General features: G+C 40.7%; 1 protein-coding gene across 1 annotated transcript; it reads left to right on the top strand.

Annotated features, from left to right (window-relative positions):
* Positions 1 to 2,077: 2,077 nt before the first annotated feature.
* LOC148042184 (NADH-ubiquinone oxidoreductase chain 2) lies at positions 2,078 to 5,111 on the top strand (the record flags this gene model as incomplete). The annotated part of the gene is given in 1 exon segment (XM_087703234.1): positions 2,078 to 5,111. A coding segment is annotated over 1 exon segment (924 nt), but the record flags the coding sequence as incomplete, so codon positions are not given.
* Between the last annotated feature and the right edge of the window lie 12,750 nt (positions 5,112 to 17,861).

Genomic DNA, 17,861 nt, shown 5'->3' on the forward strand with positions numbered 1-17,861 from the left:
TGCTTTAACAGACTCTGGGTATCACTACCCTATTTCACTGCCCGATACAACTGCCCCCTCCACCATAAATATTTTATTAATAATTTCAGGAATTATTTTTTCAATCCCCGAAATAACCTAAATTTCTCGCACTCGCTGTTCACAGCTTAAAAGTGGCCCGCTAGGAGAATAAAGAAATTACCCAGAATAAACCTAATACCCCTGAAATTCATCATAAATTATTTTATTGAGGAATTTCGGGGGTTATTTTTCCAACTCCTGAAATAACCTAAATTTCTTGCACTCGCCATTCCAAGTCAAAAATGGCCCGTCTGAGAGAATAAAGAAATCGCCCAGAAAAACCAAACACCCCTGGAATTCATCATAAAATTTGAACAGTGCCTGCTTTAACAGACTCTGGGTATCACTACCCTATTTCACTGCCCGATACAACTGCCCCCTCCACCATAAATATTTTATTAATAATTTCAGGAATTATTTTTTCAATCCCCGAAATAACCTAAATTTCTCGCACTCGCTGTTCACAGCTTAAAAGTGGCCCGCTAGGAGAATAAAGAAATTACCCAGAATAAACCTAATACCCCTGAAATTCATCATAAATTATTTTATTGAGGAATTTCGGGGGTTATTTTTCCAACTCCTGAAATAACCTAAATTTCTTGCACTCGCCATTCCAAGTCAAAAATGGCCCGTCTGAGAGAATAAAGAAATCGCCCAGAAAAACCAAACACCCCTGGAATTCATCATAAAATTTGAACAGTGCCTGCTTTCAGACTCTGGGTATCACTACCCTATTTCACTGCCCGATACAACTGCCCCCTCCACCATAAATATTTTATTAATAATTTCAGGAATTATTTTTTCAATCCCCGAAATAACCTAAATTTCTCGCACTCGCTGTTCACAGCTTAAAAGTGGCCCGCTAGGAGAATAAAGAAATTACCCAGAATAAACCTAATACCCCTGAAATTCATCATAAATTATTTTATTGAGGAATTTCGGGGGTTATTTTTCCAACTCCTGAAATAACCTAAATTTCTTGCACTCGCCATTCCAAGTCAAAAATGGCCCGTCTGAGAGAATAAAGAAATCGCCCAGAAAAACCAAACACCCCTGGAATTCATCATAAAATTTGAACAGTGCCTGCTTTCAGACTCTGGGTATCACTACCCTATTTCACTGCCCGATACAACTGCCCCCTCCACCATAAATATTTTATTAATAATTTCAGGAATTATTTTTTCAATCCCCGAAATAACCTAAATTTCTCGCACTCGCTGTTCACAGCTTAAAAGTGGCCCGCTAGGAGAATAAAGAAATTACCCAGAATAAACCTAATACCCCTGAAATTCATCATAAATTATTTTATTGAGGAATTTCGGGGGTTATTTTTCCAACTCCTGAAATAACCTAAATTTCTTGCACTCGCCATTCCAAGTCAAAAATGGCCCGTCTGAGAGAATAAAGAAATCGCCCAGAAAAACCAAACACCCCTGGAATTCATCATAAAATTTGAACAGTGCCTGCTTTCAGACTCTGGGTATCACTACCCTATTTCACTGCCCGATACAACTGCCCCCTCCACCATAAATATTTTATTAATAATTTCAGGAATTATTTTTTCAATCCCCGAAATAACCTAAATTTCTCGCACTCGCTGTTCACAGCTTAAAAGTGGCCCGCTAGGAGAATAAAGAAATTACCCAGAATAAACCTAATACCCCTGAAATTCATCATAAATTATTTTATTGAGGAATTTCGGGGGTTATTTTTCCAACTCCTGAAATAACCTAAATTTCTTGCACTCGCCATTCCAAGTCAAAAATGGCCCGTCTGAGAGAATAAAGAAATAATATTAAGGTAGCAAAACCAGGCCATGCAACAGGCTTAAAACCTAGACACAGATGTTCAAATCATCTCCTTAATATTAGAAAGCCAAGAATCGAACTTGGACCAGAAAGATCAAAACTTTCAATACTACCGTATACTACTTTCTAGTAGAGTCAGCTAAACAAGCTATCGGGCCCATACCCCGAAAATGCCACCCAGGCCTCTGCTAATTAACCTAATATCATGATTTATAATCTCAACAAGCATCATTCTAAGCACATCCATAATTACATCAACAACACATTGACTGATAACCTGAGCATGCCTAGAAATCAACACACTATCCATAACCCCTATAATCTCCAAACCAAACCACCCACGAGCAACAGAAGCCGCAACAAAATACTACCTAACCCAAACCATCGCCTCCACAACCATACTATTCTCAGCTACAATAAACGCCCTAAACACCTCAAACTGAGAAATACACCTCACAATAGAACCAATAACAACCATCATCACCCTAGCCCTCATAATAAAAATGGCAGCAGCACCATTCCACTTTTGACTTCCAGAAGTATCACAAGGGACCACAACAATAACCACTCTAACAATCCTCACATGACAAAAAATCGCACCACTCACAATCCTACTCAACACCAACAACAAAATCAACACCCCCCTCATCCTATTAAGCGCCACCCTGTCAATCATCATTGGAGGTCTAGGAGGCCTCAACCAAACCCAACTACGAAAACTAATAGCATTCTCATCAATCGCCCACACAGGCTGAATCCTAGCAACACTAAAAATGGCACCGAACATCTCACTACTCACCTTTATAATTTATATTATAACCACAACCCCAATCTTCCTAACCATAAACACCACCTCATTAACCACAATAAAAGACATCGGAACAGCTTGACCCTCTTCACCAGCCCTGATATTACTTCTTTCTACAACTATCCTTTCAATAGGAGGCCTACCTCCAATAACAGGATTCATACCTAAATGACTCATCCTAAATAAAATAATCTACACAAACATAACAATTGAAGCCACACTAATAGCACTAACCTCACTACTTAGTCTCTACGTATATATACGACTAATATACATATCATCAATGACAACCCCACCACATACTACACTCACACCAATAAAATGACGAACCACACATAAAAAACATATAATGGTAACCTCAACACTAACAATAATAACTACCTTCCTACTCCCACTCACACCAAGTATATAGAAACTTAAGTTATATCAAACTAGAGGCCTTCAAAGCCCCCAAAAAAGACCACTTTAGTTTCTGTTAGAGCCTGCAGAAACACCACATCTCCTGCTTGCAACACAGACATTTTAATTAAACTAAAGCTCCCTAGATTAGCGGGCCTCGATCCCGCAAACAACTAATTAACAGCTAGCTGTCCAAACCGGCGGACCTTAACCTAGCTTTCTCCGTTTTTGGGCGGGGGGAAAAAACGGAGAAACCCCGGGCAGCTGCCTACTTCAGATTTGCAGTCTGACATGATAACACCTCGGGGCTTGATAGTAAGGGGGAACCCTATGTGTAATTTTACAGACTACCGCTTTAAATCAGCCATACTACCTGTGTTCATCACTCGTTGACTTTTCTCAACAAACCACAAAGATATCGGAACCCTATACCTTCTGTTCGGGGCCTGATCCGGACTAATCGGGGCCTGCCTAAGCATACTTATGCGAATAGAACTAACGCAGCCAGGGTCCTTATTTGGAAGCGACCAAATCTTTAACGTCCTAGTCACAGCCCATGCCTTCATCATAATCTTCTTCATAGTAATACCCATTATGATCGGCGGTTTTGGAAACTGGTTGATCCCACTTATAATTGGAGCCCCAGACATAGCCTTCCCACGTATAAACAACATAAGCTTCTGACTCCTTCCACCAGCACTCCTCCTGCTTCTATCCTCCTCCTATGTAGAAGCCGGTGCCGGCACCGGCTGAACAGTATACCCGCCACTTTCAGGGAACCTAGTACACTCAGGTCCCTCAGTGGACCTGGCAATCTTCTCCCTACATCTCGCAGGAGCCTCGTCCATCCTGGGAGCAATCAACTTTATCACAACATGTGTTAACATAAAACCAAAATCCATACCAATATTCAACATCCCCCTGTTTGTTTGGTCAGTCTTAATCACCGCCATTATACTACTGTTAGCCCTACCAGTACTAGCGGCAGCGATTACTATGCTACTAACCGACCGAAACATCAACACCTCATTTTTTGATCCTTGTGGGGGCGGAGACCCGGTTTTATTCCAACACCTGTTCTGATTTTTTGGTCACCCAGAAGTATATATTCTTATCCTACCAGGATTCGGCATTATTTCAAGCATTATCACATTCTACACCGGAAAAAAAAACACATTTGGTTACACAAGCATAATTTGAGCAATGATATCCATCGCAATCCTAGGTTTCGTGGTATGAGCACATCACATATTTACCGTCGGCCTAGATATTGACAGCCGAGCCTACTTCACAGCCGCAACAATAATCATCGCAATTCCAACTGGAATTAAAGTATTTGGCTGACTCGCCACCCTAACTGGCGGCAAAGTCAAATGACAAACCCCAATCTACTGAGCCCTAGGATTCATCTTCCTCTTTACCGTGGGGGGAATAACCGGAATTATCCTAGCAAACTCATCACTTGATATCGTCCTGCACGACACCTATTATGTTGTAGCACACTTCCACTATGTACTTTCCATGGGGGCCGTCTTTGCCATTATAGGAGGACTGACACACTGATTCCCCCTATTCACAGGATACACACTTAATCAAACCATAACAAAAACTCAATTCTGAGTAATATTTATTGGAGTTAACATAACATTCTTCCCGCAACACTTTTTAGGCTTATCCGGCATACCACGACGATACTCAGACTTCCCAGACGCCTTCACCCTATGAAACACCATCTCATCGATCGGATCAACTATTTCTATGGTAGCAGTACTAATATCTTTATTTATCGTCTGAGAAGCACTCACATACAAACGAGAACTCCAACCATCACTCGGAAAAAAAACACATGTTGAATGGTTCTACGGGACACCGCCACCATACCACACCCACACTGAACCAACATTCATATTAAATAACTCATACGCCCCCATCCGAAACCTAATTGCCTATATAGAGTGACCTTGACCCGAGAAGAGACAGAATCTAAACTGTCATCTATTAATTTCAAGTTAATCGCATATATGCTTTCTTCCCAAGAGCCTAGTAAACACACATTACATGGCTTTGTCGTAGCCAAATCACAACTCTTTGTGGCTCTTATATGCCATACGCAGCCCAACTATCACTACAAGAAGCCACAGGACCCACAATAGAAGAGGTAGTATTCCTACACGACCACGTCCTTCTACTCACATGCCTGATATCACTAGTAATTATAATATTTGCCCTAACAGCAACCACAACAACACTAACTCACAATGACCCAACAGAAGAAGTCGAACAACTAGAAGCAGCCTGGACCGCTGCCCCAATTATAATCCTAATTTTAACAGCCCTACCATCAGTCCGATCCCTCTACCTAATAGAAGAAGTGTTTGACCCATATCTTACAATTAAAGCAACAGGACATCAGTGATATTGAAACTACGAATACTCAGATGAAACCCAAATCTCGTTCGACTCATACATGATCCAAACGGGTGACCTACAAAGCGGATCACCACGACTATTAGAAGTCGACCACCGCATAATTATACCTGCCAACCTACAAGCCCGAATTGTTGTTACCGCAGAAGACGTCCTTCACTCCTGAGCAGTTCCCTCGCTTGGGGTCAAAGTAGACGCTGTGCCCGGACGATTAAACCAAATCCCCCTTGCCACATCCCGAGCTGGGGTGTACTTTGGCCAATGCTCAGAAATTTGCGGAGCAAATCACAGTTTCATACCCATTGCAGTAGAAGCCATCCCACTACACCACTTCGAACAATGACTTGCCTCAGAACAATCATTGAGAAGCTTCTACAGCATTAACCTTTTAAGTTAAAGAAGAAATCTATTTCCTCAGTGAGATGCCACAACTCGATACAATCTTCATTCTCACAATCTTCACATGAGCCTGATCCGTATTATACCTAATCATAAAAAAAATAAGCTCCATCCTTATAACGTCTGGACCAAAAAAACACTCCAACATTAAAAAAATAAAACAAACACCCACCCTGCCATGAACGTAAACATATTCGAACAATTTTCAAGCCCAGAACTACTATTTGTACCCACCACTCTTCTATCCATGCTAATTCCTATCACACTAATCCACCACAAACCCAAACTACTAGGAAACCGAATATCAATCGCAATCTCCCTATTCACAAAAACAATCATACTAAATATAACTAATCAACTCAACCTCGACGGACAAAAATGATGTCGCATTCTGACTAGCCTTTTAATTGTAATTCTCCTATCAAACCTCACAGGACTTCTCCCCTATACATTCACGACAACCTCTCAACTATCAATAAACATAGCCATAGCGGTCCCCCTCTGATTAGCCACAGTCCTCACTGGAATTACAAAAAAACCAACTACCACTCTAGCCCACATACTTCCAGAAGGGTCCCCAACCACACTAGTCCCGTTTATAATCATAATTGAAACCATCAGTTTACTCATACGACCTCTAGCCCTAGGGGTACGACTTACAGCTAACATCACAGCCGGCCACCTACTTATAACCATAGTAAGCTTAGCCACCTTCAACCTCATTAACACCCACATCGCCCTAAGCATACTCACATGGACCCTCCTACTTATGCTTGCCCTTTTAGAACTAGCAGTCGCCTGCATTCAAGCCTATGTGTTTGTTCTACTAATTATCTTATACCTACAAGAAAACACATAATGACCCACCAACTCCACCAATATCACCTAGTTGACCCTAGCCCATGGCCCCTGACAGGGGCCATGGGCTCACTCCTCCTAGCCTCAGGACTAGCCATCTGATTTCACACAAACACAACAACTGTACTAAAAATTGGTCTAATAACAATCGCACTTACAATAATCCAATGATGACGAGACGTGGTACGAGAAAGCACCTATCAAGGACACCACACAAACGGAGTACAAAAAAATATACGATACGGAATAATTCTATTCATCACATCAGAAGTTTTCTTCTTCCTGGGGTTTTTTTGAGCCCTGTATCATGTAAGCCTAGTCCCAACACCAGAACTAGGAGCAGAATGACCCCCCACAGGAATTATCCCACTAAACCCAACAGAAGTCCCACTACTCAATACAGCAGTATTACTCTCCTCAGGAGCAACCATCACATGATCTCATCACACAATGATAGCCGGCAATAAAAAAGAAGCCACGTACGCCCTCATTACAACCACTATCCTAGGAATTTACTTCACAGCCTTACAAGCATCAGAATATATAGAAACCCCATTCACCATTTCAGACAGCGTATATGGCTCTTTATTCTTCGTAGCTACAGGGTTTCATGGACTTCATGTAATGATCGGAACATCCTTCCTACTAATCTGCCTTTTACGCCTCGCACTACACCACTTTACAACAACCCACCACTTTGGTTACGAAGCAGCAATCTGATATTGACACTTCGTAGATATCGTATGACTATTCCTGTACGTCTCAGTATACTGATGAGGATCCTATTTCTTTAGTATATCGTACAAATGCCTTCCAAGCATTAAGTCCCGACAGGGAAGAAATAATCAACCTAGTTATACTTATCTTAATAGCCACCCTAGCAGCAACACTCCTATACACAATTAACATCAACATTATTACCAAACCAGACATTAACAAACTCTCACCCTATGAATGCGGATTCGATCCCTTGGGAGACGCTCGCACCCCTATCTCCATCCAATTTTTCCTAGTCGCTATTCTATTTATCCTGTTTGACCTAGAAATTATCCTCCTACTTCCAATTCCATGAAGCATAAACACTAACCCACCCACCACCACCACTACACTAACCACCACCCTCCTAACAATTCTCACCCTAGGACTTATATACGAATGACTACAAGGGGGCCTAGAATGAACAGAATACTGAGGTAGTCTAATCAGACATCTGATTTCGACTCAGAAGAACTTATACTATTAAGCCCCAGTAATGGAACTAATTAAAACCACCCTGTGTGTAGCTTTTACAATTACAATTATAAGTCTGTCAACACAACAAAAACACCTTATACTAGCCCTTATATGCGTAGAAACAATAATACTCATTATATTCACCATACTAGTCATATTTACATCCACTTCCCTATCCATCTCACAAATACCCATGCCAACCATCCTACTCACAATCTCAGTATGCGGAGCAGCCGTTGGTCTCAGCCTGGTAGTTGCAATCACACGAACTCACGGCAACGACTTCCTAAAAAACTTAAACCTTTTGTAATGCTCAAAATCATTTTCACAACCCTAATACTAATCCCGACAACCCTGCTACTTAAACCAAAAATATTGTACACAGCAACAACCTCCTACACATTTACACTAGCTCTAATTAGCATGACCTATATAGAACCAAAATCCAACACACACCTCTACCTCGACCACATATCAGCCCCACTATTCACACTATCATATTGACTTCTCCCATTAACTATTATTGCCAGCCAATATGCATTAAAAAAAGAACCGATACAACGACAACGCACACTACTAGCAACACTCACTCTACTTCAAACCACAATTGCCCTTACATTTACAGCCTCCAACCTAACCCTAATATATATTATATTTGAAGCAACCCTAATCCCAACATTAATTATTATCACACGATGAGGACAACAAGCCGAACGACTAACCGCAGGAACATACTTCATATTATATACCCTTACAACATCCATACCACTACTAATAACAACCTTATTTCTCAACAATATATCTAATACCCCAACACTATTCATGCAAATAACACAACCCCTAGACCAACTAACAGAACTCCTGTTATGACTGGGATGCCTTACCGCTTTCTTAGCAAAAATACCAATTTATGGGCTCCACCTCTGACTGCCAAAAGCACACGTAGAAGCCCCAATCGCCGGATCAATAGTACTAGCAGCAATCCTTTTAAAACTGGGGGGCTATGGTATTATCCGAATAACACAAACTCTCCCAACAATAAAAACGGACACATTCCTACCATTTATCATCCTCGCCCTTTGAGGAGCAACATTAGCCAACCTCACCTGTCTACAACAAACAGATCTAAAGTCCTTAATCGCATATTCATCTATCAGCCACATGGGTTTGGTTATTTCCGCCATTATAATCCAAACACAATGAAGCCTATCAGGAACCATGGCCCTAATAATCGCCCACGGATTTACCTCATCAGCACTCTTCTGCCTAGCCAACACCTCCTATGAACGAACAAAAACCCGAATCATAATCCTCACGCGAGGACTACACAACATCCTTCCTATAATAACCACCTGATGATTATTAATTAACCTAATAAATATTGCCACCCCCCCCAGCATAAACTTCACAGGCGAATTATTAATCGCCTCATCCCTATTCAACTGATGTCCCACAACAATTATCATATTTGGACTATCAATACTAATTACAGCATCCTACTCCCTCCACATATTCCTATCAACACAAATAAACCTCACACCATCAAACACCCCTACTCAACCCACACACTCACGAGAACACCTACTTATACTACTCCACACCCTACCACTCATACTAATCTCACTAAAACCCGAACTAGTAATCTAGTGTGTGTAATTTAAATAAAATATCAAGCTGTGACCCTGACAATAGGAACTCTCCTCACACACCAGAGGGCGCAATAAGACCTGCTAATTCTTAAACCCGGAAATAACAACCGGCCCCCTCTACCAAAGGATAATAGTATTCCACTGGTCTTAGGCACCAAAATCCTTGGTGCAAATCCAAGTGGTAGAACATGAGCCTAATAACCCCAACAATCGTACTAACAGTATTCATCTCTCTACTAGTATCAATTACCACTAAACCCGCACCACATAATAAAATTAAAAACAACCTAATACTGCTATTTATTATTAGCCTTATCCCAATCAACCCGCTATTAAATAATAACCACACACTCACTCTCTCATCCCCACCACTAATCACAACTGCAACAGAAAACATCAACATTTCAATTACACTAGACACCCTATCCCTACTATTTATGCCAATCGCCCTATTCATCACATGATCTATTATAGAATTCTCGACCTGATACATATCAACCGACCCCAAAACAGACAAATTCCTTAAATACCTACTAGCATTCCTTATCGCCATATTAATGATTATCACAGCAAACAACATATATCAACTTTTCATTGGATGAGAAGGCGTAGGAATTATATCCTTCCTACTAATTGGTTGATGAAATGGACGCCCAGACGCTAACACAGCAGCACTACAAGCCATTATCTATAACCGAATTGGAGACATCGGCCTGATTATAACAACGGCCTGACTACTAACCTCCTCCTCAATTAACCTACAAGAACTTCTCTCCCAATATGAAACCCCACACACCATTCCCATACTTGGATTATTAGCCGCAGCCATGGGAAAATCCGCACAATTCGGCCTACACCCCTGACTCCCATCAGCCATAGAGGGACCAACCCCCGTATCAGCTCTACTACACTCCAGCACCATAGTCGTAGCCGGAATCTTCCTACTAATTCGACTTCACCCAGTACTTTCCAACAGCAAAAATATAACAACTGCCTGCCTCATCCTAGGAGCAACAACAACCATATTCGCTGCTATAGCAGCAACCACCCACACAGATATCAAAAAAATCATCGCACTATCAACCACAAGCCAACTAGGACTAATAATAACAATAATCGGCCTAAATCAACCCTCCCTAGCCTTCTTACACATAACCACCCACTCATTCTTCAAAGCCCTTCTATTCTTGTGCTCCGGATCCTTCATCCATAACCTCAATAATGAACAAGATGTACGAAAAATGGGGAACCTACTAAAAACTACCCCAATAACCGCCTCCTTCCTAACCATCGCCAGCCTCTCACTTATTGGAACACCATTCCTATCAGGCTTTTACTCAAAAGATACCATTATTGAGACAATAACAAACTCCTACACCAACTCTTGAACCCTGACAATCACACTAATCGCTACTATCCTATCTGCCTCATACAGCACAAAAATTATACTATCTACACTCACAAACTACCCCCGCACAAACCACAGCACCAACAAAGAAACAAAAATCATTGTCAACCCACTATCCCGATTAATAGTTATATCAATTACAGCAGGCACTATAACAAAAATCTCAACATTACAAACTACAACAACAATCACTATACCAAAAACTATCAAACTATTGGCACTTATCGCCACCCTAACAGGAATCCTCTTATATAAAGATTTAACCCTTACAACTAATCACTCAAAACCACAAAACCCCAATACACTTAATCTATTCTTTAACCAACTCGCTTTCTTTAACATCCCACATCGAACCACATCAATAAATATACTAAAAACCAGCCAAAAAACCTCAACAGAACTAATCGACCTCTGGACCTTAGAGGTTTGAGGACCAAAAGGTCTAACAAACACACTCACCCCCATAATCCATTTATCAACACAACAAAAAAACATAATTAAAAACTACATAACCACCTTCACCATAACCGCCATTATCTACCTCACTACCACACAGGCCTAAAAGGCCGTAAGCCCCCCAAACGAGACCAGCTCAAAATAACAAGAATAGAAAACAAAACCACCAACAACCCCCAAGAACAAATAATTAAACCTGCCCCACCCTCAAAATAAAAAACACCACCCCCATTTACCTCCATACACACCAAGTCTTCCAAACCAAAATAAATCAACAAATCACCAACATCCCCCGTAATCAACCACAATAAAAACACACTAACTATAACTAGCACAAAAACAAAAAAATAACTATAACCCCCCACCTTATAAACATCTATCTTATCCTTCTCTACACTCACACAATAACCAAAAACCACAATTAAACCCCCCAAATACACAATATATATTACTAAAGCTGCAAATGTACGACCTAGTATAACCATCAATACACAACAAAAAAAAGAAACCCCTATAAGAGAAATCACCCCTTGATAAGGAACAAAAGTAATACTCAACGCCACAACCCCAAAAACAAGAAACACCAAAACCAAACTAAATAAATAATTCATAACTATCATAATTCTTGCTCTACTGAGACCTGCGGTCTGAAAAACCACTGTTGTAAATCAACTACAAAAATGTCCAACCAACACACACTTCTATTATTCAACCTACTACCTGTAGGACTAAACATTTCAACCTGGTGAAATTTTGGATCTATGCTATTAACCTGCTCAGCACTACAAATCATCACAGGGTTCTTTCTAGCAATCCACTATACAGCCAACATCAACCTAGCCTTCTCATCTATCATCCACATTACACGTGATGTACCATACGGATGAATTATACAAAATACCCATGCAATCGGCGCATCCATATTTTTTATTTGCATTTATATTCACATTGCACGAGGACTCTACTACGGCTCCTACTTAAACAAAGAAGTATGACTATCAGGAACCACCCTTTTAATCGCCTTAATAGCCACAGCCTTCTTCGGCTATGTCCTCCCATGAGGACAAATATCATTCTGAGCAGCAACAGTAATTACAAATCTACTAACCGCCGTACCCTACCTAGGAAACACCCTCACAACCTGACTTTGAGGTGGATTCTCAATTAATGATCCAACCCTAACACGATTCTTTGCTCTCCACTTCATTCTACCATTTGCCATTATTTCACTATCCTCTGTACACATTATACTATTACACACCGAAGGCTCAAGCAACCCACTAGGAACAAACTCAGACATTGACAAAATCCCATTTCACCCATACCACTCACATAAAGACATACTACTATTAACCATCATACTATCCGCATTATTCATCATCCTATCATTCACCCCAGACATATTCAACGACCCAGAAAACTTCTCAAAAGCAAACCCGTTAGTAACACCACAACACATTAAACCGGAATGATATTTTCTATTTGCATATGGCATCCTCCGATCTATCCCCAATAAACTAGGAGGAACAATCGCCCTAGTATTGTCAGTCACTATCCTATTTACGATACCATTTACTCACACCTCCCATGTACGATCAATAACCTTCCGCCCAATAGCACAACTCACATTTTGAATCTTAATCGCTACCTTCATCATAATCACATGATCAGCCACAAAACCAGTAGAAACACCATTCACCATAATTGGCCAAATCACCTCCATTTTATACTTCACATTCTTCATAATTATCCCCATACTAGGGTGGTCAGAAAACAAACTTTCAACCACCAACACTTGCTCAAGTAGCTTACTGTTAAAGCATTGTTTTTGTAAACCAAAGCCGGACACCTGTCCCTAGAGCATTCAAAGAGAGAACTCCATCTCTAGCCCCCAAAGCCAGTATTTTAACTTAAACTACTCTTTGGAAAAAAATAGGCCGGTAGGACCCCCCCCCACCCCCCCCTATAAACCCCCGCGGGTTATAATGTCCTTGACTACATTATAGCCTGCTCTTTGCTATGTATAATCATACATTAATGGCTTGCCCCATTCATATAAGCTCGTAGCCTCTGATCATTATCTGTTGAGTCAATTTGCCTAATGGACATACCTGTTCTCCCTCATTTTTTAACGTTCCATTCATATGTAAGGGTACCTATTCTTGGTAACCATGAATATCCCGCTCCAAGTGGGGTCCCATGCTCTCGCCCAGCACGTGAAATCCTCTATCCTTCCTTCATAGATACACAGTCCTGCGTTTCACGGACATAGATCGTAACTCCTCCCCGTATGCCTTTTAAGAGGCCACTGGTTACACTCTCAAGGTCATCTCGATGGCCCGGAACCATCCCTCCCTACTAGCTTTTTAAGAGGCCCTTGGTCGCACCCTTTATATTGGTACATTCACCCTCATGTTCTTATCAGCTATGCCAGTTCCACCCCTGGTAGCTCTTTTTATCTCTACCTTTCACCTGACACCTCGATGCTCGTTACCGTTCCCCTCACCGGGGTAGACATTCCCGTCCGGGTGGCGCACGATTCTTGGCCGGGCATATTCCCTATATGGATCATCCCTTCATGCTTTGTAGACATATTTTTCTCCTGCCCCGAAATTCTCCTTAATTTTTTTATTGAAAATTGCCTATTAAAAAATTTTTTTCAGCCCTACTTCAAAAAACTCACATTAACGGCGTGCATAAATTCCAATAAACCAAACACCCCCAAAATCATCATAAAATTTGAACAGTGCCTGCTTTAACAGACTCTGGGTATCACTACCCTATTTCACTGCCCGATACAACTGCCCCCTCCACCATAAATATTTTATTAATAATTTCAGGAATTATTTTTTCAATCCCCGAAATAACCTAAATTTCTCGCACTCGCTGTTCACAGCTTAAAAGTGGCCCGCTAGGAGAATAAAGAAATTACCCAGAATAAACCTAATACCCCTGAAATTCATCATAAATTATTTTATTGAGGAATTTCGGGGGTTATTTTTCCAACTCCTGAAATAACCTAAATTTCTTGCACTCGCCATTCCAAGTCAAAAATGGCCCGTCTGAGAGAATAAAGAAATCGCCCAGAAAAACCAAACACCCCTGGAATTCATCATAAAATTTGAACAGTGCCTGCTTTCAGACTCTGGGTATCACTACCCTATTTCACTGCCCGATACAACTGCCCCCTCCACCATAAATATTTTATTAATAATTTCAGGAATTATTTTTTCAATCCCCGAAATAACCTAAATTTCTCGCACTCGCTGTTCACAGCTTAAAAGTGGCCCGCTAGGAGAATAAAGAAATTACCCAGAATAAACCTAATACCCCTGAAATTCATCATAAATTATTTTATTGAGGAATTTCGGGGGTTATTTTTCCAACTCCTGAAATAACCTAAATTTCTTGCACTCGCCATTCCAAGTCAAAAATGGCCCGTCTGAGAGAATAAAGAAATCGCCCAGAAAAACCAAACACCCCTGGAATTCATCATAAAATTTGAACAGTGCCTGCTTTCAGACTCTGGGTATCACTACCCTATTTCACTGCCCGATACAACTGCCCCCTCCACCATAAATATTTTATTAATAATTTCAGGAATTATTTTTTCAATCCCCGAAATAACCTAAATTTCTCGCACTCGCTGTTCACAGCTTAAAAGTGGCCCGCTAGGAGAATAAAGAAATTACCCAGAATAAACCTAATACCCCTGAAATTCATCATAAATTATTTTATTGAGGAATTTCGGGGGTTATTTTTCCAACTCCTGAAATAACCTAAATTTCTTGCACTCGCCATTCCAAGTCAAAAATGGCCCGTCTGAGAGAATAAAGAAATCGCCCAGAAAAACCAAACACCCCTGGAATTCATCATAAAATTTGAACAGTGCCTGCTTTAACAGACTCTGGGTATCACTACCCTATTTCACTGCCCGATACAACTGCCCCCTCCACCATAAATATTTTATTAATAATTTCAGGAATTATTTTTTCAATCCCCGAAATAACCTAAATTTCTCGCACTCGCTGTTCACAGCTTAAAAGTGGCCCGCTAGGAGAATAAAGAAATTACCCAGAATAAACCTAATACCCCTGAAATTCATCATAAATTATTTTATTGAGGAATTTCGGGGGTTATTTTTCCAACTCCTGAAATAACCTAAATTTCTTGCACTCGCCATTCCAAGTCAAAAATGGCCCGTCTGAGAGAATAAAGAAATCGCCCAGAAAAACCAAACACCCCTGGAATTCATCATAAAATTTGAACAGTGCCTGCTTTAACAGACTCTGGGTATCACTACCCTATTTCACTGCCCGATACAACTGCCCCCTCCACCATAAATATTTTATTAATAATTTCAGGAATTATTTTTTCAATCCCCGAAATAACCTAAATTTCTCGCACTCGCTGTTCACAGCTTAAAAGTGGCCCGCTAGGAGAATAAAGAAATTACCCAGAATAAACCTAATACCCCTGAAATTCATCATAAATTATTTTATTGAGGAATTTCGGGGGTTATTTTTCCAACTCCTGAAATAACCTAAATTTCTTGCACTCGCCATTCCAAGTCAAAAATGGCCCGTCTGAGAGAATAAAGAAATCGCCCAGAAAAACCAAACACCCCTGGAATTCATCATAAAATTTGAACAGTGCCTGCTTTCAGACTCTGGGTATCACTACCCTATTTCACTGCCCGATACAACTGCCCCCTCCACCATAAATATTTTATTAATAATTTCAGGAATTATTTTTTCAATCCCCGAAATAACCTAAATTTCTCGCACTCGCTGTTCACAGCTTAAAAGTGGCCCGCTAGGAGAATAAAGAAATTACCCAGAATAAACCTAATACCCCTGAAATTCATCATAAATTATTTTATTGAGGAATTTCGGGGGTTATTTTTCCAACTCCTGAAATAACCTAAATTTCTTGCACTCGCCATTCCAAGTCAAAAATGGCCCGTCTGAGAGAATAAAGAAATCGCCCAGAAAAACCAAACACCCCTGGAATTCATCATAAAATTTGAACAGTGCCTGCTTTAACAGACTCTGGGTATCACTACCCTATTTCACTGCCCGATACAACTGCCCCCTCCACCATAAATATTTTATTAATAATTTCAGGAATTATTTTTTCAATCCCCGAAATAACCTAAATTTCTCGCACTCGCTGTTCACAGCTTAAAAGTGGCCCGCTAGGAGAATAAAGAAATTACCCAGAATAAACCTAATACCCCTGAAATTCATCATAAATTATTTTATTGAGGAATTTCGGGGGTTATTTTTCCAACTCCTGAAATAACCTAAATTTCTTGCACTCGCCATTCCAAGTCAAAAATGGCCCGTCTGAGAGAATAAAGAAATCGCCCAGAAAAACCAAACACCCCTGGAATTCATCATAAAATTATTTTATCAACCCTCACACCCATGTTATCATAGCTTACCTTTTAAAGCATAGCACTGAAAATGCTAAAACGGTTATACACCTGATTAACACAAGGTCTTGGTCTTAAACCTCCTATTACCTCAACCCCCTAATTATACATGCAAGCCTCCACACAACAGTGAAAAAACCCACATAAATCAACCACGGAGTTGGTATCAGGCCTACGCCCATCACACCAAGCAACACAGCCACACCCCCACGGGCCAGCAGCAGTATCCAATATTAGGCCATAAGCACACTAAAGCTTGACCTAGCAAGGGGCCCCAGGGCCGGTTAATCTCGTGCCAGCGACCGCGGTTATACGACAGACCCAAGATAATAGCACCGGCGTTAAGAACGACTAGATTGTAGTACCACATATTAGGAAAAAACCAAACTAGGCCGTAAAAAGCCATAAGTCCCACTAACCACCCACCTAATACATTAAACCACTTCAACTCGTGAAAATAGGAATACAAACTAAGATTAGATACCTTACTATGCCTAACCTAACACACATGAAATCACCAACTGTTCGCCAAACAACTACGAGTTAAAACTTAAAACTTAAAAGACTTGACGGTACTTCACACCACCCTAGAGGAGCCTGTCTAATAACCGATACCCCACGATTAACCCAACCCACCCTAGCCCAACAGTCTATATACCGCCATCGCCAGCTTACCTTGTGAAAGAAACAAAGTGAACACAATAGCCACCACTAACACGATAGGTCGAGGTGTAACTAATGGGTGGGAAAAAGATGGGCTACATTTTCTAACACAGAAAATACGAATAGACTATGAAAATAGAAACCGAAGGCGGATTTAGCAGTACGTTAAGGACATAATGCTTAACCGAAATAAATGCAATGAAGTGCGTACACACCGCCCGTCATCCCTGTAAAAACCAACTAAAATTACATAAAC

The sequence above is a fragment of the Thamnophis sirtalis genome, unplaced genomic scaffold (assembly GCF_051295495.1).
Source record: "Thamnophis sirtalis isolate CommonGarterSnake01/CBP01778 unplaced genomic scaffold, rThaSir2_p1.2 scaffold_108, whole genome shotgun sequence".
NCBI classification, from domain to species: domain Eukaryota; kingdom Metazoa; phylum Chordata; class Lepidosauria; order Squamata; family Natricidae; genus Thamnophis; species Thamnophis sirtalis.